This window comes from Haemorhous mexicanus, chromosome 1 (assembly GCF_027477595.1).
Source record: "Haemorhous mexicanus isolate bHaeMex1 chromosome 1, bHaeMex1.pri, whole genome shotgun sequence".
Classification (NCBI taxonomy): Eukaryota; Metazoa; Chordata; class Aves; order Passeriformes; family Fringillidae; genus Haemorhous; species Haemorhous mexicanus.
The window spans coordinates 149,580,685-149,607,753 of NC_082341.1; the positions used below are offsets into that span (position 1 = coordinate 149,580,685).

At 36.7% G+C, this 27,069-nt stretch overlaps 1 protein-coding gene across 7 annotated transcripts in view; it reads left to right on the forward strand.

The window, feature by feature from the left end:
• Positions 1 to 23,894, forward strand: part of EFR3A (EFR3 homolog A) — a 75,390-nt gene extending 51,496 nt beyond the window's left edge. For 5 of the 7 annotated variants that reach the window (XM_059867248.1, XM_059867240.1, XM_059867231.1 and 2 more), the window contains 12 exons: positions 972 to 1,023; positions 3,774 to 3,946; positions 4,400 to 4,475; positions 6,723 to 6,884; positions 8,089 to 8,220; positions 8,716 to 8,783; positions 9,980 to 10,107; positions 14,453 to 14,541; positions 17,908 to 17,956; positions 18,887 to 18,990; positions 19,580 to 19,629; positions 20,822 to 23,894. In XM_059867248.1, coding sequence (XP_059723231.1) covers positions 972 to 1,023; positions 3,774 to 3,946; positions 4,400 to 4,475; positions 6,723 to 6,884; positions 8,089 to 8,220; positions 8,716 to 8,783; positions 9,980 to 10,107; positions 14,453 to 14,541; positions 17,908 to 17,956; positions 18,887 to 18,990; positions 19,580 to 19,629; positions 20,822 to 20,927 — 1,189 coding nt within the window. In that variant the 3' untranslated portion in view covers positions 20,928 to 23,894. Of the gene's footprint in view, positions 1 to 971; positions 1,024 to 3,773; positions 3,947 to 4,399; positions 4,476 to 6,722; positions 6,885 to 8,088; positions 8,221 to 8,715; positions 8,784 to 9,979; positions 10,108 to 11,274; positions 11,396 to 14,452; positions 14,542 to 17,907; positions 17,957 to 18,886; positions 18,991 to 19,579; positions 19,630 to 20,821 lie in introns of those variants that run through there. The other 2 variants (XM_059867223.1, XM_059867255.1) reach the window with 2 other exon arrangements.
• Positions 23,895 to 27,069: the final 3,175 nt, after the last annotated feature.

A 27,069-nucleotide genomic window follows, 5' to 3' on the forward strand; every position in this document is an offset into this window, starting at 1 on the left:
ATAACTGTATAATTTTCCATTTACGAGATTCTGTGTAAACATGTGCCTGAGCAGTGTGTTAGTATGATGTGCTTATGTCACTCTGAGCAAAGAAGGCTTTCTGATTGCTGATAAAGTCTGGCATTACTTAGAATTTTGGTTTCAGCTGCCCAAGACATTTGAATGATACAGACAGCCAGGATTGTAGCCCATTAAGGTAGAAGTTTCCACTATTACATAGAGGCCAACTTTTGTGAAGAGGGTTGATCTTCCTTTATACTATTTAATGGAGAAAATAGCTGGTACCTTGTTTACTTTCCTGAAAGAATATCTGTGAATGAAGCAAATTATTCTAAATGCACTTTTATCTCCTAAGACCTTGCAAGAATAGTGACTATATTCCTTTAGCTATTTGGCTACTTTTTAGTACCTGCAGGAGGGAAATGAAAACAGATGAAGAACAGGTCAAGTAGTGTTTCATGTACCTTCCTGTGATATGAAAGCTGAGGAATCTTTCCGTTTTTCTTACTGATTTTGCCATAACTTTTTTCCAGTCTCAAAGTTTTGGGGTCTGACTCAAAGAAGAAATGTCCGTGTTTCTTAAAAGACTCAATTGCATTTTAGTCCAGAAGAAATTTTCAGTGCTGATCCTTGTGAAAATAACATCAAGCTCGTAGTGGTCAAACATTTTAGAGATTTCTGAGTAAAACATGAAGATTTATACCTGCTTCAAACATACAATTTAATTTTTTCTTCAACTGAATGTGCTCCATTTTTCAAGCCTTCCTATAAATGTGTCTTTCAGAAACATTTAATTATTGCAACTCAGTTGGAGATGCTTTCCTTTATCTATGATCATCCAACATTCCTTCCAAGACTGCTGTATTCACTTGTCAAAAATGAGAATAATGTCTAGAGTAGAATAATGTGACAAATAGTATTTCAAAGATATGCAAGAAAACCTAATTTGCAATTTTTTTTTTCAATTGTAGAGATTTGGGAACCAGGAGGATTCAAATAATGTTATTGAGATCTTTACTTATGGTAAGCCTTCTGTGATGAGTATACTATGTTATAAACACAGAGTGTTCCACTTTATGTATATATTTACTTATAAAAGTACAGTATAACAACACTGGACTATGAAAATAAACATACATTCATATTGCATAGACCTGTAATTCTATTGTGTAATATTGTGAAAGCATTTTTCCAACTTACATTACAAACAGCACAAGACATACACCTCCATCTCTTAGAGCACTTCAGTGAATGTCAGTTATAATTGGATCTGCAGATCCAAAAGAACATCCTAGAGTAGGTTGAGTTCTGCCAGCAATACTGGCAACATCAAAGTGAAATCACTCATCTCTGAGCCTGGAAAAGTGGTAATTAGTAGAATGGCCAATATTTTTAAAACCATAGGAATGGATACCTCAGACGCAGTTGTTCTTTCCTTCCTAATATTTCCCAAATTTCTTGTAAGGTGTGATTGATTTTTTTTATCACAAATACATTTTTCAGCTGTAAATCTTCAAAGAGTATTTCTGGAAATAGACTCAGATGGTAAAAATCAGAAGGTGGGTAGTAAAGGAGGCTCTTGCTAGTAGAATACTGGCTCATTTTGTTGCAGAAGCTGAAAACTGTTTAATGACTCAAATAGGGGAATGATTTCACAAGCTAAAGCAGAAGAATGTCCTCTTGGAAAACGAGTTTTTGTCCCTGCTTTGACATGAAACTCATGTATGGTGTTAGGCAAATAGGTGAAACCGTTCTTGGCTGGTCCAAATCTGAAATCTTAGACTCTGGTGTAGACTCTGGTTTGCAAAAGAGCTGGGCATTCACAGTTGCAGTCTAGGGATGGAGAACTTCTTAAGAAGGACCTCAGGTGGTCATTTTGCACATTGTCTTCATTAAACATAGACTCAGATATGTCTAAACTGTTCCTGACAATATTCATCTCACCAATATTAAAATTCCGTTAAAACAGGTAAGAATTGTTCTAATGATTTAGTGTGCTACATAGCCTGTAAGTATGCCTTAAGGGAATCAGAGTGTACAGGTGGAAGGGATTGAACATTGTGGTTTGCATCTCTTTTAGAATATGGAAGTAAAATTCCATCATGGCACAAAGGTGTGAAAGTCATTGTTCTGATGCTTAATAAATTAGTCATTGATAAATATTGTGGAAAAACCCCAGTATTATGCATCATATATTCTTTACAAAAGAATAATATTTCATAACATCATTAGTCTGTTGTCATGCATACACAGGCAGACACGTTCGTGCTGTATAGGCAGTTGAAATCTGGCACCTCATTAAAAGTGTGCACTTAGGTTTGCAGCCTTGCTGCTTGTGATATCAGTCATTTTCCATTTTCAGAATGATTGATCAGATACCTTCTTGTCCCCTGGTGCTCCTGTCAGCCATGTCCCTGGGAAGCCCTCTGCCAAGCTGGGGGAACTGTGTTCACTCAGGTTTAACCCAGAGCACCAGGGAACACCCATTCACTCACTCACCCTGCCCCAGGGGCATGGGGAGAAAACCAGGACAGTACCAGTGAGAGAAGTGGGTTGAGATGAAGACAGTTTAGTAAATAAAAAAAGGAAACCAAGAAAAACAAAACCAATAAATGAAAAAAAGAAGTAATAATAAAATAAAACAAAAGCCCAGCTGCTCACCACAGGCCAACTGATAGCCGGCCAGTCCCTGAGCAGTGGCAGCCGTCACAAATTGCCTCCTGTTCTGCTGCTGAACATGACACATTTTAATATGGGATATTCCTCTGGAGGTGTGTACGCCCTGCTCAGCAGTAGCCAAATCATCTCTGTTACCAGCACTGCTTTAGTCACAAATTGAGAACACAGTAGCACGTGTGCTGCTGTCAAGAAAATGACCTATCCCAGCCAAAACCAGTAAAACACAGCTCACATGTACAAACTGTAAGGGTATGAAATATATATAAATTATTATGTAAGCCTTGGATGAAAATACTATTGCATTTATTATAACTAAATTTGGAATAATTTTGCTCCCCTCATCCTCAATAGGTTATATGTACTTGGTAAAATATTTTGAGATTGTAATATTCTGGTAACCTCCATTTTAAGGGATGGTAAATTTTAAATATTTCTGGCTACTGTAGATGTTCAGCTAATTAAAATTTGAATTAGTAGTTAGGTAGAAGTTTATTTTTCTTTGTGTACCTGCAGAATTTGCTTTAGTTAAAAGTAACTGAATGAGACAAGTCAGAGGTAGTATTAATTTTTAAAATAACACTTTGGCACCAGATTTCTAGGTGATATTTGCTTACTTCATGTTTTTCAATAAAATAGTATCCATAAATCTTTGAGATGTACATATAGGCCCTGATTTCTCTTCTTTTATTTCACATGAGCTTACCCTACCATATGTGAACAGCTCATAACCTGAAATGGAAAAATCTCTATTGTAATTATTGACTGGAATTCCTGTCATCTTCAATTTATGCCCTGCAACTTTTCACAGGCCATAAAAAAAAAACAAATCATAAATCATACCTTTACTTTTTGATTCAGGGTGTGTTTGTAAAGAAGGGATCCTGAAAAATCCTTTTGGCATGAGTGACTTAATTTGAAAATGTATGCTGATGTCCTTCCAAATTCATACTGAGGTCAGGAATTTTCAAAATTAGTACAATACTTCAATTTGAATCTACCTTGTGGATGCCAAAGCAATCCCACTAAAAAGTGAGCTGCAATTAATTCTTATAAGGAATGCTGTAATGCCACATGAATTTTATTTAAAACAACAGGTGACTTCAGGATACAAAGCCACAACAATAAGTAATGCACTTCCTGCCCCCTTTCTGGACCCGCTGCTGTCTCCTTCGCTCATGGAGGACTCGGAGCTGAGGCAGCTGGTGCTGGAAATCCTGCACAACCTCATCGATCGGCACGACAACAGAGCCAAGCTCAGAGGGATCAGGTACTGCTCTTTCTTTATTGCCTGCTTGAAATTCCAGTGCATTACCTGAATAACAAGTACTGTTGATTTTTAAATGTTTTTGCTTTTATGAATTATTAATGTGCTGTTTTGGTAAATGAACAGTGCTCAGTGTCATTTATTCATGGCAAGAGTTTTATAGGTAAACTTCAGAGCACAGTACCTTAGATAACCATTACAAATATCGTAGTTTAGCCATGTAGAAGACAGAATTTTATTTTTATTTTAATTTTATGTAGATAAAAAAATACATGATTGTCATAATTCTCTTTTTGGTTCTTCCTCTTCAACTGACATTTGAATATCTTTGTTAGGCATGGATATAATTAAAATGGGTATTGGTCAAGATCTGTTTGAATAGTTCCTGTATTCCACATTTTCCTAATTTCCAACTATTTTTTTTTTTCTGAGATAACTCATCTCTTTCATTTGTAGAATAATACCAGATGTTTCTGATCTGAAGATAAAACGAGACAAGATTTCAAGGCAAGACGTGAGCTTCATGAAAAAGGTAATGGAATGAAACATCACTTTTCTATCTAGAAATAAGTAACTGAACCAGTGTTTTTGCTTTTTTTCTACAGCTGTGGTTTTGCAGCAAGTCACAAAGATCAGTATCAAATTATTGTAATCAAGTTACAGTGATTTCAGTGTTGAGGTTCTCTTGAAAGATGATTCCATGCAATAAAATTTTAATTTATGTCTTCAGTTAAAACCTTTATATGCATGAACTTAGAACGGCATATGTCAAAACCATGATTCTGAAAAGATGTCCCTTGTTTTAGATCCCTGCACAGCATTTAATTTTTGCTCAGTAGCAGTTTTTCAGTAGTTTGGATTTTATTTTGCTGTATTCTTAGACAATTCTGTATTTAGAAATCTTTTTTATAGGTGTGGTATAGAGACTTATATCTTATATTTTAGGTAAACATGCCAAGATAACTTTCCACAAAACAGCTATCTTCATAAAAGATTGTTTTCACAGGACTTTGTGTACTAGGTGACTTCTCGGTATATTTGGCTCTAAAGAAAAGCAGGGGTTTTTTAGATGATACTTTAGTGGAGTGACAGTAGACACCTTGGGTTTTATGTGGGAAAGATACATAAAGCTGTGACCGTGCTCTGTCATTCCTGACTGTGGTTTATCTGTGTAGGTATGTAAACAAAAAACAGAAAATATTGAAGTAGGCCAAAAAACTGCATTTAATAGTATGCAAACTGGAGTTGTACAGCATTCAAGTAACTTTGCAAGATAAAGGTTCTTGCTATAAGTTAGTCCAGTTAATATTCTTCCAGTACATGTTCAACTGGAATAATACAAATATAAAAAATATTCCAACATTGGCAATTATTAATAATGTGTCTTTTAAAAAGTGAATTAAATTTTAATTCATTAATTTAATATCTATGATTTAAAGCAGTTTGGATAAGATGTGTTTTGCTAGATAAAAGTTAGCTGTCGAGCTAAATATTTGAATTGTTAATATTGATCTGAAAAAAAGGGCAGAAGAGGAAAAGAGATTCTTCACAGGTCAAGAAAAGAGCATACAGGTTTCTAAAAAATATATTAACCCTGGGAAATTAAAATTAAGTCAGTCAATGATTATCTGTGTGATTATCTGTTACTCACCTGGTATAGATGTACATGCTAGCAGCCTGCTCCTCCCAGATGCTCTGCATAATCAAAGGACAGGGAGGAGGCATCTCCAGAAATTCATTAACACCTGGATGACCATTTGGGCTTGCTTGATGCTATATGGGGATCCTGAGGCAATTTTGTATCACATAGGTAGAATGGAACCAAACATAGGCACAAAACTCTTTGTCTCAGACCAGTTGCTCAGTTTATATCTGTCCTTTCTTTGAAGGGAAATATTTAACTTCTTGCATTTTCCAGTCTTCTAGAAAAATACATACTGATAAAATCCACATAATAATTTATTTTCCTATTTGAGTGCCATTCTTTATCAGTGGGATAAAAAATTTCTTACTTTTATTTTCCAAATATACTGGGTCTTTAAACAGCTAACCTTAATTTTGTAGTAGCTTCTGTGCTTTGCTAATAGCTGTGTTTCCTTCTTTTCTAAATACAATGTATATTTGAGCAACTCTTTGATTTTAGAGGTAATGAAAAGACCAACAATGCCATCATTATTTCTTAATAATCTACACAGATTAGTAAATGAACCCTGCTCACCTTCTGAAACACCTTCTAGCAGAATTTTTACTTGGTTTGCTGTTTGAGGGGAGTTGCGTAATGAAAAAAATTGATGTCTTCACAAGGATAATGCTTGGAGGTCATCAGTTCTTGAAAATGAGTTCTTGAAATGTCTCAAATGTTCTTGAAAAATATTTCAAGATTGCTTTTTGGTTTCTCCTTTTCATAAATGGGCAAATTTTTTTCTAATATTTCAACAGGAAATTAATTCTAACATCCAGTACTGTGCAGTAATCATGCAGTTATCTGTGTCATCTTCTCTCTCTGTACATTTGTGCATAAAATAGAACAGTATAGTGTTTATAAAGAAGCTGTTAGTAGAAATTTGAGGTCTACTTGATTAATCATATACTTGTTTCTCTTTGTATGTGTACACCATATACTTTATCCTTTTTTTGTTTTTTTAAATACTCAATTGATCTAACATCAAAGTTGGCCCTGTTTGGAGTAGAGAGTTGGACCAGAAGACCATCAAATATTCTTTCTTACCTAAATTATTCTATTATTTAATACCCATTTACCCTTTTATGTCTTTCATAGCATGGTCAGCAGTTGTACAGACACATCTACCTAGGCTGCAAAGAAGAAGACAATGTCCAGAAAAACTTTGAACTCCTGTTTACATCTCTAGCTCTTACCACAATAGAACTGGCCAATGAAGAAGTGGTTATTGACCTTGTTCGATTAGCTATTGCCTTGCAGGTATGAGTCTGTGTTGGGTTCATTGACAATTCACATGTGTAATTGGAGATGTGAAGAACTGGGAGGGTTTGTATATTGATCTTCAAGTTGGAGAACTCATCATTTGGTCTGAACTTGATTGATCACTAAGGAAGTACACTTTGTATGAACCACTTACTAATGGGAAAACTTCATCCAATCAGTTTTGCAACAAACTTTCATGGTATGTGCTATTCAGGAAAAACAGCAGGTGTGGAAACTTGTTGAAACATTTATTAGAATCACTGATACTCATTAGCAGATTGCAAGGTGTTCTGTCAGCCTTTGAGCTTGTGTTTTGTATAAAATGTATGGACTGTCTGCACCCAGGATGAAAACTTCTGTATAATTGATTGATTGGTTGGGAATAGTTACTAAACCAGGCTATTTAGTCTTGCCTTAGAGTAATATTCTGTCACTGTTTTAAGCTTTATTCCTTAACATTTCCTAATAGGTTCAGATATTTACTCATACTTGCATGCAGTCCTCAGGGAAACAGGATAACTTACTAAGTTTATCTGTGCCGAAATCAAAAATAAAGTACTGCTAACATGTGCCCTGGAAATTTGATGAAATCATGCCTTGTATTCCCAGTTTATTCTGTCATTAACCTTATTCCCAAATGTGCAGGTGTATTATAAAACATCTGAAATGCAGTTCGCATCCTTAATTTTATAATATGTAATTGAAGCAAGTCCTCACTTGGTGGGAATGACATTAAGAGTTTTACTAGAGCAAAAATAGTGCAATCTGAATAAACATTGAAGTGCTAATATGCATTAAATAATTCCCTCTGTTGTGCTGTATCTGTGATTCACATTGGTGATCTTTATTATCAAGCTGCTGTTTCTAATTTTCCTGAGAAAATATTATGATCAACAGGTGGTAAGGACAAGAGACTGCCAGTCATTAACCTGTACTTCCTGACAAGCATAACTTTGAGTTGAGTAAATTTATTTTTTTTTCATAATGGTTGAATCTTTTAAGCTCTCTAACTTCAGATCAGTGTATTCCTACTTCAGGAGTGAGCTTAAAGACTAGAGTTTTAAGATGAGAGATATCAAATGTTAAGTAATAGCAGATAAACATCATATGTCAGATAGTGTTACAATGGTAATTTTCACTTCCATGTATTCAGGACAGCCTGCTAACTTTGGAAAACATCATGCTACTCCTTATATTTCAGGACATTGCCATCATCAATGAGGATAATCTGCCAATGTTTAATCGTTGTGGCGTCATGGCATTGGTTGCAGCATATCTAAACTTCCTGAGTCAGATGATTGCAGTCCCTGCCTTCTGTCAGCATGTCAGCAAGGTAAGACATGGTTAAATACTGCAGGTCATTTAGAGCAATACACAGTCCACTGTAAAATCAGTAAATAACTTGTGTCAGGTGCTTGCTTGTTGTGTTGATCTCCCCTATTTGTGTCCACTGACATTGTTTTTGATCTTCAGTCTCTCATGGCATTACTTGCTGACTCTTAAAATTATAAACAAAATAATCTATTCCCAAGAGATAGCATTTTATTTTGCTTATGGTGCCATATGGTGCCATATATAAAGGGCCAAATCTCTATCTGGTATAAGACTTTACAGCCCCACTGTCTTTGGTAAAATGGTATTGATATGCACAAGACCATGAGAACCAGATTTTTAGTGTAAAGGGTGAGAGCCACAGTCTCTTTCCCTGGTTTAAAGAAATCCCAATTGTGTCATTTGTGTTGAGGTTGATGTTAGTGAAGGTTAGGTGTTGAAGAAAACAGCTATGGAACTATTCCATTTGTACTATTTGACATGGGGTTTTTTTCAGGTCATTGAAACCAGAAGTGTGGAAGCAGCTTATTTTCTACCAGAAACAATTTTCAAAGACAAATCCAAGTAAGTGGATACAAAATAGGAATTAGTGGACAGTGAAGCCCCTATTTCGCTATTAAAAATCATAAATCATTGAGATATGTTCCATATGTGAAAAAAAATTAGAGGTTTTATGGTGTCCTGGAGAGGCAGGAGAATCCCAAGCTTTAAAGGCATGTACACTTATAGGGAAAAAAAAAGTGGGCTTCAGACTTTTTATAGTATTCAGAGGCATTTATACACAGTAGGATGCTCAGTGTGCTAGCACAGCAAAATAAATTTTTACTGAATCACAGAAAGGATGAAGCTGGAAGGGATCTCGAGGTCATGTGGTCCAAGCCCCTGCTTAAGCAGGGTCTTCTAGAGCTGACTGTTCAGGACCACATCCAGATGCTTTGGAATATCTCCGGGGATGGAGACTCCACAGCCTCTCTGGGTAACCCATGCCAGTGCTTGGTCACCTTCACCTTCGCACAAAAAAGTGTTTCCTGATGTACAGAGAGAACCTTCTGTGTGTCAGATTGTGCCCATTGCCTCTGGTTCTGTCACAGAGCAGCACTGAGAGCTGCTTAGTTCTGAGGCCTTTTCACCCTCCCTCCCTTAAGGGAGCTGTACACCTTATGAGATCCACTTTTTCCTCCATGCTGAACTGGCCCAGCTCTCTCAGTCTTCACTGGAGATAGTCCAGCCCTGTAATCCACCTTAGTGACCCTGTGGAGCCCTGTGGTGGGCTCCCTACATGTCCTGTCTAGCCCAGCTTCTGACTCAGCACTCCAGGTATGGCCCTGCCAGAGCTGAATAAAGGGCAAGGATCTCCTCCCTCCACCTCCTGATGCAGCCCAGGATACCCTCAGTCTTTTTTGATACAAGGGCACACTGCTGGCAAATGGCAAATATTACAATTAATTAATTGCTATTAGTATTACTGTTGCTGTGCAGGTTTTTTTATTTAACAGAGATCATATTCTGTCAAGATGTAGCAGAATAGGTGAAGAACATATTTGAGATAAACAAGAAGTGTTAAAGTAATCTAAAATACTGCAGAGGTTTTCAGTGGACTAATTTTAGGTGTGTATTCATTCCTAAAAACCTGACCAAGATTTATTTCCATCAAATCATTACCATTGACCCTTCTTGCTTGCTCAGACATTTGAAAAATATTTTACTTAACCAACAAATATCTATTGGTAGACAATAACTTCAAATATATGTTTTGACAGTCTTCCAAAATCTTTAGAGAAGGATGAAACAGATCTGTTTTTCCTGACCAACAAGATTGCAGAATCATTAGGAGGCAGTGGATACAATGTGGAAAGACTGTCAGTTCCATATGTGCCCCAGGTAACAGGTAAGTGGTGATTAGTAGCAACACCACTGAGTACCAGTTTTTAAGAATGTTTTCCTAATGTGTTGTGTGCCAATGAAATATAATGTGACTGCTTGGCAACAAAACCTAATCAGATCATTTTGTCTTCTCTTGGTGGTTTTTTTTTTTCTCATTAGCTATTGTATTATTGCTAAGAAGTTTCAAAGATTTTTTTTTTTCCTTAAGGAATGGAAGTGAGGCAGAAGGTCTTAGAACCTATTTTGACTCTTTTAAATGAAGTCTTTGCTTCAAAAGAATACCTGTACTAACTCAATATAGAAAATGAGGAAAGAATATACAAGTCAGCTTGCTTTATCATTTTCATGTAAACATTGGATGAAAGACACTCCATCCTTTTGCCATATGGTCTCGTGCTGATTTATTTGCTTTAGTTAAACTGTCAATGAGCAGATGTTAATTTAAGCAAGAATGAGATATTTTCCTCCATCAGATACCTGTGCAAGCTTAGTGTCAGGTAACAGTGGAAATAAAGTGTTGCCTAAGAAGGTTTGTGGGAGGTGGTGCTGCACAGGCTGAGTGAATAATGTGAGGACTAGCTAGTATGTGACATTTGTGTGGTTTTGGCTTTTAATATATTTTTAACAGCCAGTTGAGCAAATGACTGAAAAAAATTTGATTGAAGAATGTGTTCTTAACCATGTGTGTTTTGTGGCTGTATATAAATGGATTGCCACTGTAACAGATTAGGGGATACACCAGCCCAAAGCCTGGCCTTTACCTAGCAGTAAATGTGATTTCTTTCTCATACATTAGTGCTATGTTCCAGCACAGCCACAGTGTCTGTTTTCTGTTGCTGGTTGTCTACTGAAAAGGATAATGTTCCTATGCTTATTTCTTCTGGCACCTAAAACTAGTTCATGTTATATTTTAGTATGGGCAGAAGAGGTGGGCAGCAAGTGAGGAAATGTTACAGGCTTTGAGTGAATGAGAATGGAGTGAGGAAGATAGCCTGGTTTGAAATTTATGTTAAGCCTCTTCTAGAAACTCAGATATATTTGTACCCAAATGACTTCAGTAAGATTTTCTTGTATACTTTGCTAAAAAAGCGTTCCCACACAGGAAGAGACGCAAGTTCTGACATCAACATTAATTGAGTTTAGCTGAAAGTGTGATTAACTGCCTCTGCAGGTGATGCGAAATCGCCGTATTTAATCCTTAGTGAATGTGAATCAGATGAGTTCGGGGATTTTGTAATTTTTTTATAAAGAGCAGCAACCAAAACTTGTTTCTTGACTGTTGCCATAGCCAGGTAAGTTCATTAATCTCTGATCCTGTGGAATATTGAGCTTCCCAAGCTTTTAGTTTAACTGAATCAGGACCAAGTGAATATTTTGGAATTACTAAGCCTTTCTATTTTTGGTGCAATGAAATGTTACATTACTGCTATTAAGATTATAATGCTAGAATGTAGTGTTTCAAAAGAGATCATTAATCTTAATAAAGAAACAAATCCTTTTTTTTGTATATTCTTGTGAAACCTAGGTTGAACCCAAAAAGCCAGTAACTATTTCATCCTAATTATTTCTGCTATTTCCAAATATCAGTGTTAAGATGCTTAACAATGACTTACAGAACATAATTTTGTCATCTTGTCTTTGTTTCATGTCTTGATACTTCTTAACAACTAGAAAGACATTCATATTTGCAAATTTTTATACCTGTTTCTCTTTCTTACTTGAGGGAGAGAGAAAACTAATAATTTAAAAGACTTTCAGTCATTTTTTGTCTATACATAGATTTTTACATATATATATTTAATTCAACTCTATTTCCATCAGGCAAAAAACCTCATAAATGCAAACACAAGTCAAAAGGTAAAAATGAGCTGTAGGTCAGCCTGCTCTCCTGCCCTGTGGTGTGTCCCTGTAGGATGTGCAGTCAAAAAATGCTTTTAGAAGCCCTAAAGACCTTTAGGCCAGAAATTGTGTTGTACTTAGTGGACTTAGTGTTTCCTGATGCTTCTTTTTGTTTCTCTCCTTGACATGCCTGTAGCAATGTTAGCTGCTGTGGAGTTTGCTGTTGTGTTTGCTCATGATTTTGTACTCTACCAAAAAGTAGTTTCCTGTTTTGTTTTCCTGAGCAGGTAGTAGAGCCATAGGTATCATTTTTGTGATGGTACTAATTACCTCTTTGAGTGACATTACAAAAACCTGTAGTAAGTTGGAAGAAGCTCTCAGCTGTTCGAAGAATGATGATTCATCTTAATCACTGACCATTCAGGATAATGACTGCACAAAGAACAGAGTCCCTCCCCCAGGAAAAGTGGTGCCTTAAAGACCATCTTGTTCTAAGCCCCCTGCCATGGGCAGGGACACCTTCACTATCCCAGATTGTTCAAAGCCCCTTCGAACCTGGCATTGAACACTGCCAGGGATAGGGCTGCCACAGCTTCTTTGGGCAACCTGTTTCAGTGCCTCATGGGAAAGAATTTCTTCCTAATATCTAATCTAAATCTACCTTCTTTCAGTTTAAAGCCGTTGTCCCTTGTCAAAAGTGATGGACCCCAGCTTGATCAGTGAGGTGACACACAGAGCTGCTCCCATTGCCCAGGCAATGGGGCCAAGGCTTCTGGGACAGCCTCGGCAGGGGCTGGGCCAATGGGTGTTGGGGCTCCACCACGGTCCTCGAGCCCCTGGGCTCCTTTGTGTGTGTGGATGAACACTGTATTTTATAAGAGAAAAAAATGGTACTTGTCACAATTTTTTACCCACTTAATGTGTTGTAATTAGAGATAAATGGGCATATTTCATATGCAAGTTTAGTGAGGCATCCATTACAAAAATGAATTCTGTCCAAAGTAGTCCCTAAAATGTATCTCCTCATGTTTGTGTGTCAGTTATAGAGAGAGCAGCAAGATGGCAGCAGAGATGTGGTTTTGTTGGGTGTTTTCTCTTGCAGGCTGAGGTGCTTTCCTCAGATTTGGAATGTATTGGGTCATGTACCAGTGAGCCATCAGGGATTAAAAATTCAGTAAATCCTTCAGAATGCCATTTCAAGTGCTTAGGGTCTCTGAGAACCTGGCAAATATTAGTAGAATTCAGGTGTTTTTCACTAATCTTGTTCTTTCACTGCCTCTTGATCTTAAAATGACATTTCATTTTTGTGGCTTCTCAAAGTTATTTCTTGGTTTTTAATAGCTGAGCATGTTCAGCTCTGCTGGAATGAATTCTGTTTGTTCATGCTCAATATTTGCACTGCAGAAGCACTTTGCTTGGCTAGAAGTGGTTTAAACAAAGGTTGCAGAAGAACCAGCATAAATTGCCTTGTCACGGGGGAGTTTTACAGTTCTCTTTTTTTTAGTATCAAGTACCTTGATACTAAAAGCTGCTTCTAACTATGCAGTGCAAGTCATCAGATAATAATAGCAAGGTCCAAATGGCTCGATCTTTGCTAAAATCTAAAATGTGACATTGCAATTCGTGGTTTTGTAAATGACACACACAGAAGTCAGGCCACTCAAGTGTCTGTCAGAGGATATTTGTGACAAGTCTCAAAATGTATTTTTACTGTTCATTAAAATTTTTGTTAATATATTAAATGTCAAAAATGAGAAAACACTGGTGGTGCAATGTCCTATGACTGCAGTCACAGAAGGAGATTCCATCAACTGATGGATCATTTGATCATAATGTCTTTATGCATTAATTAAATTGTTTTGCTTCTTTTAGTATCAGCACAGTTGGTCTTATTCTTACAACTTTGTAGGCCAGCTGGACCTGCTAAAATATTTGTAGGAAGTGAGAAATGAAGAGAATTTTTTTCACCCAGTAGATTTTTAGACTTGCTGAATATGGTACTTGTAGCAACAAGAATAAGGAAGGATTGTTGTTCATTTCCGTTCAGAAATCTTTGTTTCTTCTGTCAATGAATGATATTCCATAAGCCCTTTTCTCTTTCAGAGTACCTTAAAATTAAGACCTTAATATTTCAATTTCACAACCAAAAAAAAAAAAAAAAAAGTAAGGTCAAGCTTTTGTAAAGGATTTTACAGCTATGTATCATCATGTGCTCTATTATCATGCATTTGAATAAGATGTCAGTTTTTAAAATTCTGGACTTTCAAGGGAAAGTTCAAAAGATCTTTAATGAGAAGAGGGAGGGACTATGAAAAGGTTATTTTTCTTCATGTTTAGTAATTTAGAGCAGTAACTCTAAATGTATCATTTTTCACAATTCAAATGATAAAATAGATGATCTTGGGTTAAACAGGCATATGGAAATAAATCTGCATCTGATGGATAGAAATTTGACTGAACATGTTTCAAGAGTGTTACGCAAAAAGTGAAATAATTTCTTCTTGTGCTAGATGAGGACCGACTCTCCAGGAGGAAGAGTATTGTGGACACAGTGTCTCTTCAGGTGGATATTCTGTCTGGCTGCAGCATAGAAGATAAGGTATGAAAATCACTGATTATTTTAAAGCAGCCTCTTGACTGGAGGGAGGGGGGAATGTAATCGAAGTATTCCCAGGAAGTCAAATATCTGATTATTCTAGCAATGTTAAATATTTTGAGGGGTTTGTTTTTTTAAGTTGTGTATTTGCAGAACTGTGCTGTCAAAGACACTCTTATTGTATAAATAAATATAAAATATAAATAAATAAAAATAAAATATAAAAATAAAGATCTTACTGTTTAAAAGGGTCAAGTGTTTGTCACTACAGTTTTTTCAGATAGTACTACAGATTATGGTGTAGCAACACATTTATTTACATGCTGAACAACTGGTATTTTATGAATAAATATTCTAAAATGTTTTCTTTACCTTTTGAGGGATACAATAAATTTCAGCATCTGTATCCCTGTATCATTTGAAGTATTTGAGACACTTGTTCAACAGCCTGGGGCTATGAGATACAAGCCTAGAGAAATAGCCTGGTGGAAGACCTGCAGTCTCTGAGTAGGACAGGTAAAGACTGGGCAGGCTGTGTGCACCAGTGTCACTGTTCCTCTCTAGAGGAGTTTGACATGCAGCACAGGAAGTATAAAGTAGCAACAAGAAGTTCATATGTAGGGTACAGGAGCTGATGTTAATTATCTCTTAGGAAGACCACCTTGTAATTAAAATTATCCCACATCGTTTGACACTTCATTTGAAGTATTTCTTAAAATAAATTTCTACTTCTACTGAATATTTTTCAAGGTTCTGCTGATTTTTATTAAGTAGATTTCAGCTGGCTGCAGTGGAGATGAGCTGTTGAAATGGAGGTGTTTGTACTTTAGATGAGGTTTAGATGGTTCCTACTTTTGACATCTTCAAGCACAACCTGCCTGAAGATATGAAGCAAAATGTGTGGACTGAGTCAACCTGTTAGTTAAAAATACAGTATTAAGCTATAGCAAAGGAGTAAGCTTTACTTTAGACAGAAGTGATATGTTTTGCATTATTATTATTATTATTATTATTATTACTGTTATTACTATTATTATTCTTTTCTGCTTTGTGCTCATTATACCTCAGATGATCTTTTGTGTTCACTTCTTGCTTTTGTGCTTTAGCAAGGATACAGATAAAAATAGAAAGAATAAAACAGTGTTTGAAAAATAAGTGAGACAATCAGATCTCTAAGCTTTCTGAAGCAAGTAAATGCTCCTCACAGGACTGAGGCTGTTTGACATAAGTGTTCTCTTTTAAAATCACTCATTATATGTGGTTACATGTAATTGAACAACTCCCTTGTAAGTAGAATTAAATGAAAGAAGTTTCCATTTCAGATTTCAAGTTATGCTGATGTTATGTCAAGCACTGATACATAGGCTATTTTGAAGTGGATGTAGTGGTTGTAGATAAAATCTTTTTATGGATTCTCAGCTTAATGTGGTCTTAATGTAGTCCAGTGTTTTAGATAATGAATTCCTTTTTATCTCTTAAAAATGTGATTTTTATTAATCAGGAACAGAGGAAGCAAAGTATTCCTCCTTTACTTGCTTTATGAGGTTTGTTTACAAGGCAAAGGATAAAACAGTATTTTCCATTTAGCTGACTGCACCTTCATACCTATATATGAAATCTGGTTTTCTTGCTGTGTAGATTAGTCAGTATAGCAATCCATAACCATTAGCAGAACCCAATTACAAAAAAAAAAAAAAAAAGTATAAATCCTTATGATTGAGAGAATTACCTACTTAATAATGGAAGTTTTAGGACATAATGATGTATGATATCATTTCTGCACTGAGATAGAAGACTGATTATCCATAAAATAGCTGTTACTGTATACAATGCAAATGCAATTCTTCTGTCAGCAGACTCAAAGCTTTTTTGTGGTGCCAAGTCTGTTAGTGAATCTTGTTCAGGAAGGTGAGTTACTCCATAGTTATCTCCATTCGTAAGGTAAAAGCACTTGTAAATGCAGGCAGTGCTTCTGGAGTATTTATTAATCAAGTATAATGCTAGGTAATATCAGTGGATATCAATGTGGAGGTTAACTAGCACTATGGAAGGCAGCCATAAACAACTAACTTTTATCAAATGTGAGTTGTATAAAAGATGATTTCAGAACCTGAAAACTCTTGATATGTAGCCATATCCACAAATATTTGACAAAAAATTTATGTATTAATTTTTATTTATTCAGAGGTAGAGAATACATGCTTATTAAGTAAAATCTGTTAGAAAAATATAATTTACAGCTGCAGCTCATGAAATAACTCTAATGTAAAAAAGAAACAGCTACTTCCTTTTCCCTTAATACTAGTTCAAGCCAATAAATTAAAAAATTGAAAGAAGTTATAACCTTCTGAATTGAATAAAGGAACTTTTTGCTACCTTACCCCTTATCTTAAATCATATTGGACCATTCTAAAGTGTTAGTGTTTATCAGGAAGAATAAAATTGCTGCCTGTTTACATGTTGGAAGGATTGAAGTGGGGAAATTCAAGCCAAGAAAACATGTTATGTTCAGGTGAAGACTGGTCTGCCATCTAAACATTCTCCCTTAATGCCAAGAGGGTGGCTTCACTATAAATATATTTACTGGTATAGAAACTAGGTCTATAACGAATTGAACCACTTTGGTAATTTTGCATCCTCAAACAATTCTTGGTGAAGTACATCTGCAGCAGCAAGTGGATATTCCTATCAGTAGATGAACAGATTTTCTCAGTGCATCAGACATAGCTTGTTATGAAGAGCCTTTTGACTCCAGTGTTTATGATGTAAGCACCAAATGATTTGGATCCATCATGGTACAAAGTTAGCCTAAAGCAGTAACCATTCTCCACTCTGTACTCCACTGTCAGCTCCCATTTTAACATCACATTTCTGGTAACTGAGTTGGGCCAATTGAATCTGCTTTTCTAGAGGAACCCCTTTGGGGGTTCTCTCCCAAATTTGCCCTGAACCAAGACACTCAGCGAGCCTCAGGAAGCAGTTGATGTTATTGGCAACAGATGCCTAAGAACCAGTACTGGGATTTTTCAGTATAGAAACACTGTAGCTTATTCCTGACCTAAAGGACTCCTCTGCCAAAATCCAAATCCATTTATAAGGTATTGTTGCCACAGAGCATCTTGAGTACAATTTGGAAAGTTTTCCTTGATCTCATTTGATAAAAATTTCCTCACTAATTGCAGTGGCTTAAAAATGTGAACTAGTGATCTCTTGGCTGTCACAGAAAGTCCAAATGAAGTTATTGGAGAAAGGCAGTAAGGCCAAAAAGTTCTGGTTGTTTTGACCTTCTGTGTTTTATCATATTCCTTATTATTTAGAAGCTTATATGTTATATGTGATGATTAAGGAGTTTTGTTTCTATGTGTTTAGGTTGATAATACTGAAGAAATCACCTTTGAAGCTTTGAAGAAAGCCATTGGTAAGACTGGTTACATTTGTGTTTTTGCAGCATAGTTTGCGATTACTATCGAATTGCTGAAAAAAAAGGAGAGACCAGAAAAACATAAAATATTACTTTTTTTTTCTTTTCAGCTAGTAAATTTATTTAGAACTCCAGTTATTTATTTCTAAATCTCTGAAATGATATCTTGGTAATGTTAGTGAATTCATTTTCTGAAGTTAATGGGGCTGAATGAAAAGCATCTGGAAATGCCTGCCATCTATTACATTTGCAGTACAGATAAAGCTATAAATGTGAGATATTCAAGTTACACTGAGTGATTATTTATGAGGTAACTTGAGTATTTTTTTTTTGTATTGAGATTTTTGGGTCTTTACTGCATTCAAAAAGAGGTTGTAAATTACACATTGCGGATTTTCAAGTACTAAGATTTTTTAAAAGAATATTTTTTTGACAAGTGACCTGGCTGTGAGAACACAGAATTATCCAGATTCCTTATTTCATCTTACTAAAAGTAATTGCTAATTAATGCTTTTCAGTCTACCAAAATCCTGTTTAAAATATGGATTAAACATTGATGTTAAGAACAGTAGACACATTCTGAACAGTAAGAAAACTTTGGCCACCTGTCAGCATGATACTGGGAGATTCTTGTTTTCTCTTGAATCTGAACCTGTGTGCAGTAATTAAGAAGTGCAGGCAATAGACTAAAAGGAAGCTTGGAATTAATTAAAGACTTAGTAAGAAAGGGAAAAATTTGGCCCTCAAACCATCTTCCTGAAACCTTATCTGCGTTTTGCTTTTGGAGCAATGCCAGATCACTTGAGAATGGTTGCATCACTTCAGGCACAATCCTTGTTCACTTCTGCAGTGCACAGTTGATATTTCTTGTACTTCACAGGCAAAGATTGCATTTGTCTTTAACTTTTTTTTCATTATTCTTTTAAGATAACAATGGACTTGAAGAACAGGAAAAGGAAAAGAGGCGCCTCGTGATTGAAAAGTTCCAAAAAGCACCATTTGAAGAAATTGCAGCTCAATGTGAAACCAAAGTGAGTTTCTGCAAAATGTTAGCACTGAGGATATCAGTGTAGGCATTAGTGGGCATGTGCTGACTGAAGGTGATTTAAGTTGTCGTGTCACTGCTGCTGTTACTTGTTTAGAAGTTCAGTTCTTTGTTGTCTCCACTACTATCAATGGTGAGAGATTCCAGTAATTTGAAGTGTGTTTGTTCCTAGACCATTTGGAAGGTAATGGGTAACTTGTACATTCTTCCTTGCTCTCTTTGAAATCCAGGTTCACAATCCATTCCTGTTTCATTCTGGGATAACTGGAGCAGCATTTAACCCACTATGTATTTTAAAGAACTAAATGTATTTCAGGTTTGTTAAACTCCTGTCTGCAACAGCAAAATTTGCTCTATAATTCTTGGTGCTCCAGGACACGCTCACCCAATCTCAAATACATCTTTAAGGCTCAGAATCCTTGCAGCAGTGAGAAAGGAAATTAAGAAATGTGGCCTAGATTTACACGTAGCAGTGTGGAACACACTCACCTGAGTATGACCTGGCACACCCATTGTAAGCTCCATTCCTTATCTAGGAGTTAATAATCTAATTTTAACTTTTTTTTTTCCCCTAGGCAAATTTGCTTCACGATAGACTGGCACAGATACTGGAACTCACCATCCGGTAAGGCTTTATGCAAGAAGATTATCACACCTGAAAAATGATATAAAGCAATTGTGGCTGTTTTCAGATGGTAATAGGGAGAAAATAATTGCCTTAATATTGCCTTAATGCTGTGGTTTAACCCTGATAGGCCCCATGTAGCCCTGTGTAGCCACTGGCTTAGCCATCTTCAGCAGGATGAGGAAGAGAATTGGAAGGGTAAAAGAAGAAAAACCATGGGTTGAGATAAGAACAATTTAATAGGTAAAGCAAAAGTCACACATGCTAGCAATTCAAAATAAGAAATTCGTTCACTTCCCATGGGCAGGCAGGTGTTCAGCCATCTCCAGCTAAGCAGGACTCTTAGGGAAGGCAAATGCCATCACTCTGAATGTCCCTTTTTTCCTGCTTCTTTCCTTAAAGCTGTTACTGCTGAGCATGACACCATATGATATGGAGTATCCCATGGGTCAGTTGGGGTCAGCTGTCCCACTTGTGTCCCCTCTCAACTTCCTGCCCACCTGCAGCCTACACCCTGGCCCAGCAGTGTGAGGAGCAGAAAAAACCTTGACTCTGTGTGAGCTCTGCTCAGCAGTAACAAAAACAGCCCTTTGTTATCAGGACTGTTGCCAACACAAATCCAAAACACAGCCCTATACCAACTACTGTAAAAAAAAAATTATCCAAGCCAAAACCAGCCCAATGAAAAAGAGTACTTTTCGATTTTCTTACTTCTTTTAATCTTCCTGATAGTGGAAAATACCCAGAAACCATGTCATTGTGTCTTACAGTATCTTTGTGTCTATCAGTAGTATTGCAGGATGCTGTTGTTTTCCCAATGCTGCATCTGGTAGAGAAAGTAATTAGATATTGAGCACCCCAGGTAGTACGTGGTGTTATTATAGAGAGTTGTGCACATCATTATGAAGTATAAGTAGTATTTATTAGCAGTAAGATGCATTTTGATAGTTCTGTAACATCAATGAAATTGATGATGCAGACAAGAATATAAAAATCCTCAGGGCATGATAATTTAATTAGAATTTCAGGACTAGGATAAAATGCTGCTGGTAGTTTATTATTTTATGATATACTGTTGGTATATATATGGGGGGGTAGTTTAATCTTGTTTCTCTCCTGTAAGTGCGTAAATTTATATAAAAGCAATCCGTGTAAGTGTAAATTCTGTGTATTGGTTGTGCTTCTCACACAGTCCTCCGCCTAGTCCCTCAGGAGCGATGACCATGACTGCTGGACATCCTCATTACCATTCTGTTCCAGTCTATGAGATGAAGTTTCCAGATCTTTGTGTGTATTAAGTGTCTTCTGAAGTCTGCTGGACATTATTTAGAGTAGAGTACAATAGAAAAAACAAGATGAGTTTTCAAATTTTATTGTTTATTGTATCTAACTTTAATATAAGGATGGACATGAGCCAAATACGGATTACTTTAGCCAAATTCATGAAACTGTCTTTAATTGTTTTATTCTGTAATATATTTTGAGTTAGGTTTTTCACAGACCATGTTTTTTCATTTTCATATTTGAGTACATTAAAAAGTCGGATTTAAAACTTGTCTTGCCATATAGGTAAATATTTCAGTTACTCTAGGAATTTGTATTGCTTCAAATTCCTTTAATTTGAGATATTGTAACTGAAAAACCTATTAGAGCCTTTTCTTTTGTTTGGTTTGGTTTTTGGGGTTTTTTGTTGGTTTTTTTTTTTTTTTTGTTTGGTTTGGTTTTTTGTTGGTTGTTTTGTTGGTTAGTTGGTTTTTTACTTCTCTCCACCTCAGTTCTATGTCAAACTAGAATGCTTTTGGCTTGCTTCATCTCATTCAATGTAACCAGGGGAGCCCTACCTGAGCTCCCTCTTGTTCCTGCTGTCATATCTGCTCTACTTGTTTGGTTTGGAATAGATGGAAAAACCAATACCTTACATGTGTTCAAATGCAGTGACTGAATTAATGGGCACTTATTAAGTATATTTTGATGCATCACATAACATGCTTTTTAGATAGATACGTCCAGTATATGCACTGTGTTTCTTGCTAAAAGTTAAATCTTAAGCTTTGCATAAGAGAGGAGAAATCTCCTCTTGAAGCACGGAATTGTGCAATATATTTCATGTCTTAAGATGTATGGTTTACAGACTGTACTTTGGAAAACACTGTAGTATTTTACTGTCTGCTTTAGTATAAATACAGGAGAGATATATTTAGTATAGCAGAAAATAAACTGAGGGCATTTTAAATCATAAATACTAAAACTATATTCTATGAGACATTTCTCTGTAGTTTATAACAGCTTTTTAGTGATATTTTAGGAATTGAAAGTAAACTCAATGAAACCATTTAAAGATCAAGAATTTATTACATATATTTTCAAGCAAAAGCATTTTTAGAGACGCATCTCTGTGTTTGTTTTTGTTTCATCTCTCAAACCTTTAAGGTAAATTTCATAGGTTTATGTATCTGAGCATATACTATTCAAATGTAAATAAAGTAAAACTGATAAAGTAAATCATGGACATTTGATGATAATTATCCAGGTTGTCTTTATGACTCACTAAATCCTGCCAGCAAAAAAAGAAAAACAGCATTCATTGATGCCATGAATAGTAAATCTGAAGTCCCTTAATTTATCTGAATCTGACTGGGGCAGTGTAAACTTGAATGAGTGCTCTCAAATATCTATAATAAATGTAGACATTTAATTAAGTGTTTTAGATGAACATGAAGTAACTGAACTTCAGTTAGGCCTACTTTGAGCAGAAGCTTGGTTTAGATGACTTTCAGAAGTCCCAACCTAAATTAATCTTTGATTGCATAACTCATGATCTGAAGGATTATTAGCCCTGCTAATTTGCTGACTGTTTGGAGCATTTGCAAACCCATTGGAAAAAGGATTTTAAGTTTTTTGAAAAGTAGTCCACTATTGTACTGGACTACATTTAAAGGCCTGGTGTGGCATGACATAGAGAAATATCAGCTACGTAAACCTATGAGATGACATGCTGAGTTTCAGAAAGCATTCACAAAGCTCAAAAGGTAATTGAGACCTTCTTTTCAGTTTAACAGTGCAATCACAGCTGTTAGTGGATGACGAAACAACCCCTTATCTACAGCATTCCGTTGTGATTTTTACTGCTGCAGCGTGTCAGCCTGATCAGACCACAGTCTACACATAAATAGGACTCTAGCTTTTAGTTTTCACTTTTTTTTTCTTTTTTTTTTTTAAGGTAAGACTAATAGTTTTTGGCCTGTATAAAGACTGTAATTTTTTAAAAAGTAAGTCCAACATAGGGATACAATGTGAAAAACCTACCCACTCTGTCATTTTTTTAAGAATAACACTTGGCACTTTTGTACAAAAAGACAGAGTCTAAGTAATACAGAATGTACTTCTGTTTGCACTTGTGCAGTATGGAGACTGTGCTGTAAATACAGGATTGTTTCTGTGATTGAATTCTGTTGCATGAATGCTGCATGTGAAAAAACTAGATTCAGCATTTCATTTTCTGTTCTGTTAATGAAGTATTTTTCCTTGATGGTAATGGTAGGTTTCTGTGTTTCCAATGTTCCGTTTGGGAAATGCAGGTGTTGTGCAGGTGTAGTGCAGGGAGCGAAGAGTTTGTAACACTCTGTGTGTTCACATGATAGTTAATTTGTTCCTTCATGGAAATTCAGGGAGTCTGTAAGTTGATAATTGGTTCACTCTGAGGAGTCTGTAAGTTGATAATTGGTTCACTCTGGCCTTTCTAGACACATGGGAGATGGGAGTGACTGGAAAATGTATTGGTTTGGTAGTTATTGTTATATGAGCCAATGAATGAAACCAAAAGAATTTCGAATGCTGTTTATTGTACAGTACAAAGCTGCTTTGTTTCACTTCTCTTTATGTTCTTCAGACCAGCTGCAGAACTTAAAAGCTTCTTATGCAAACTGGCCCTGTGTTATCTGCAACACATTGAGCACTGTCTTAATGGTTATAATTGGTACCCAGTTTAAATGTATTCCAGATGTTGCTTGGGGTTCTCTTTCCTATTATGTCATCTTGAAAAAAATATAGCTTTTGGTAGTGAGTCACTTAAGATAAATTAAATTCATGGTCTTATTAAAAGGTAGAAATAGCCTGTTGTCCAAAATCAGAGTAGGGCTAATTTGTCTGTTGTTTCAATGGTAATATATTCTGTACTGTATGTAATGAACCAGTTTCAATAAATGTAAGAACACACTGTGCAATCTATATTTAAGCAATAAAATAAACCAAAATTTAAAAATTAATCTTTTCTAAGGTGTCAGTTAATTTTTATTGCTCATAATTTCTAAATCAATTACTAATTTTTTAGCATTTAAAATAGCCCTCAGTTTGCACACCCATTTGTTTTTTGCAGATATTACAGCATTGCATCATTATTAAACTACTACATTTATTTACTCTTAAACCTGGACAGGCTTGAGAGGTGTGGCTGTGAGAATCTCATGAGGTTCAGCAAGGCCAAGTGCAAGGTCCTGCTCCTGGGGTCAGGGCAATCCCAAACACAAACACAGGCTGGGAGGAATGGATTGAGGGCAGCCCTGGGGAGGACTTGGGGCTGTTGGTGGGTGAGAAGCTCGGCATGCCCCAGCAATGTGCTCTGGCAGCCCAGAAACCAAACGTGTCCTGAGCTGCACCCAGTGCCCCATGGGCAGCAGGACAAGGGAGGAGATTGTCCCCCTCTACTCTGCCCTTGGTAGACCCCACCTGAGGTCCTGCATCCCACTCTGGAGCCCTCAAAACAAGAAAGATGTTGACTTGTCCAGAGGAAGCCACAGAGTTGATCAAGGGGCTGGAGCATCCCTGCTGTGGAGACAGATGGAGTTGAGGCTGTTCATCCTGGAGGAGCATGATTTCCCCTGGCTCTGGGGAAACTTTATAGCACTTTGTAGTACCTAAAAGGGGTTCAGGAGAGCTGAGGAGGGACTTTGGGCAGGGGCATGCAGATAAGACAAGAAATAATGGCTCCAGATTGAAAGAGTAGGTTTAGATTAGATGTTAGGAAGAAGTTCTTTCTTGTGAGGGTGATGAGGCACTGGAACAGGCTGCCCACAGAAGCTGTGGATGCCCCATCCCTGGAAGTGTTCATGGCCAGGTTGGAAGGGGCTTTGAGCAACCTGGTATAATGAAAGGTGTTGGTGCCCATGGGGCAGGCAAGGAATTCAATTATTAAAAAGTTAAAATATTGAAGTAGGAAATATTAGTAGTCAATAAATTAGTTGTTTGCTTTTGGGAAACAGCTAGGTTTTGGCCAGCTGTGCCTCAAATCTATGAAAACTATGGTGTAAAGTGACTATGAGAATGAGAGAAGAAAGAAGAAAGCTATGCTAAATGTTTCTTTTTGATCTGCTCATCATTTTTAAAATTATTTTAGCACGGATCTCTGATTATGAATAAATGTAGCTAATCATGACTAGGTTATTTAAGATTTCACTTTATAATCACAGTTCATGTGGTAGTAATTGGGGCACAACTTGGGCGTTAAACTCTTCTTGAAATAGAGATACTGGGAAAAAAGCTCAAAGGAATTAATGACAACATTGCCTGAACAAACTCATATTTATTTTGTTATTTCTCTTTTAGCTGATTGACTAAATGATCCATCCCTATCTCTGCAGTCAGAAAATTCAGCATAGTTAAGTGAATGTCTGCATAACCATGAAGGTAGTAATAATTAGCAGAAAGGAATGGAAGTTTATTTTAAGCTGCAGTGTTCAGAGCAGCAGCACCACCCTTGTCAAAGAGATGAACTGATGTTATTGTTATTCTGCAGTGCAATTCATTCACCTGCTTACTGGCCAGTTTTCCACATTTCAGCTTATCATTTGTCTCACTTTCTCACTGCAATATTTATTAAAAATTCTGTGAAATGTAAAATAATTTTTCATCCCTGTAATAAAAGGTGCAGTGTAATGCAGATCTCATCCTCAGCATAGGACAAAAATGGGCATTTTGCAGTTTTAGAATTTTGCTTCAGTTCTGAGATGTCCTTTTTCTGTACAGCATAAAGGGGGAGTTAATTAAAATCTAGTCTGCAAATAGAATTTCTCACATCACATGTTTAACCTCTGCCTTCTCCCAAAGAAAGTCTTTTTGTTCTGTTTTTTTTTTTTTTCACTAGGGTTGAAGATGTAGCCACTGGGATCCAGAGGGATTCACGTGACTAAATACCTTTGGGGTTTATTTTAGGAGCTTGTGTGGTGGAATTAGTTTATTTGTGCTTTGGAGGAAGGGGCTGGGGGAAGGGGGTGGTAATGTTTGGGGTTTTGTTTGTATAGGGTTTTGTTTGGGGGGTTTTTGCACTGTAGTAATCCTTTGCACTTTTAATGTAGGAAAAATACTGAAGGGGGCTTATCACCAGCCAGAAGTTTATCCAATATAAACTGCTCATCCAAGAACATTCACAGGCCTTTTCACCTGCTCTTCTCACACTGTTCAGTTCACACAGGATCAGATGCTGGGGTTTACTGAACTGCTGCAGGATCTGGAAGAACACAGGCAGCATCTCTGCACCCAGCATGAGGGTACATGCTATAGTCATTGGATAGTAGGGATGCATACTATAGTCATTGGTCTGTAGGAATGCTTTGGTGACACAGTTCAGTCCTGTAGAACAAGATGATGGAGAAGAAATTCAGACTTTTCAGAGCAGCTGAATGAATCACTGGGAAGTTTGTAGCATCATTTTTTGTTCTAGGTTGGTGAGTCATAGAATAGATTGGGTTGGAAGGGATCTGTAGGGGTTTGTCATGGCCTGATATTACACCTCTCTCCCTTCAAGTATGTTTTAAAGCCTATCAGTCAGCCCTGTTAGCTCATGAGCAAAGACCCTCTTGCCCATGTGAGAAATATGAATCCCATCTGACACAAACAGGTCTGGTGTTGTGCTGATCATCCTATTACCAAAAAACCCCAAATTCTGGCTCTGAGCCCAGACATGGAGCCAGGTATTGATAGACTGAGTCTGTCCCTGCAAGGATAGGGGAAAAAATGACCTATGCTCCACATTTTCTGATCAGCCATTCCAAGATGCTGAAGTTTTTTGAGCACCCTTGGACTGCACATTGTGACTTCGTCACCCCCAACATGGAAGAGCAATAACGAGTAACAGTCTGAGGGCCGTACCAGGCTGGGAAATTTCCTGCTCATGTCCTTAACTTGGGCCCCAGGGAAGGAAGAGGCTTCCCTAAGAGAAAGGTCTGTTCAGCATTTTGGACCTTCTGTTGCCTTCAGAAGGGAGTCACACAGCTATAGCAGGAATGAGCAAAGGAACTTTCATGTAGTTACTTAAACTTTGCTTTTGGGTGTTTCCTGCTAAGCTCAGTAAAGGAAAAACATCTGCAAAGGGAGTTGGAGTAGTTGCAGGTTGGTTTAATTAAAAACCTGGAATACTTGGACACCATCAGCAAGATCCAGTCTGAA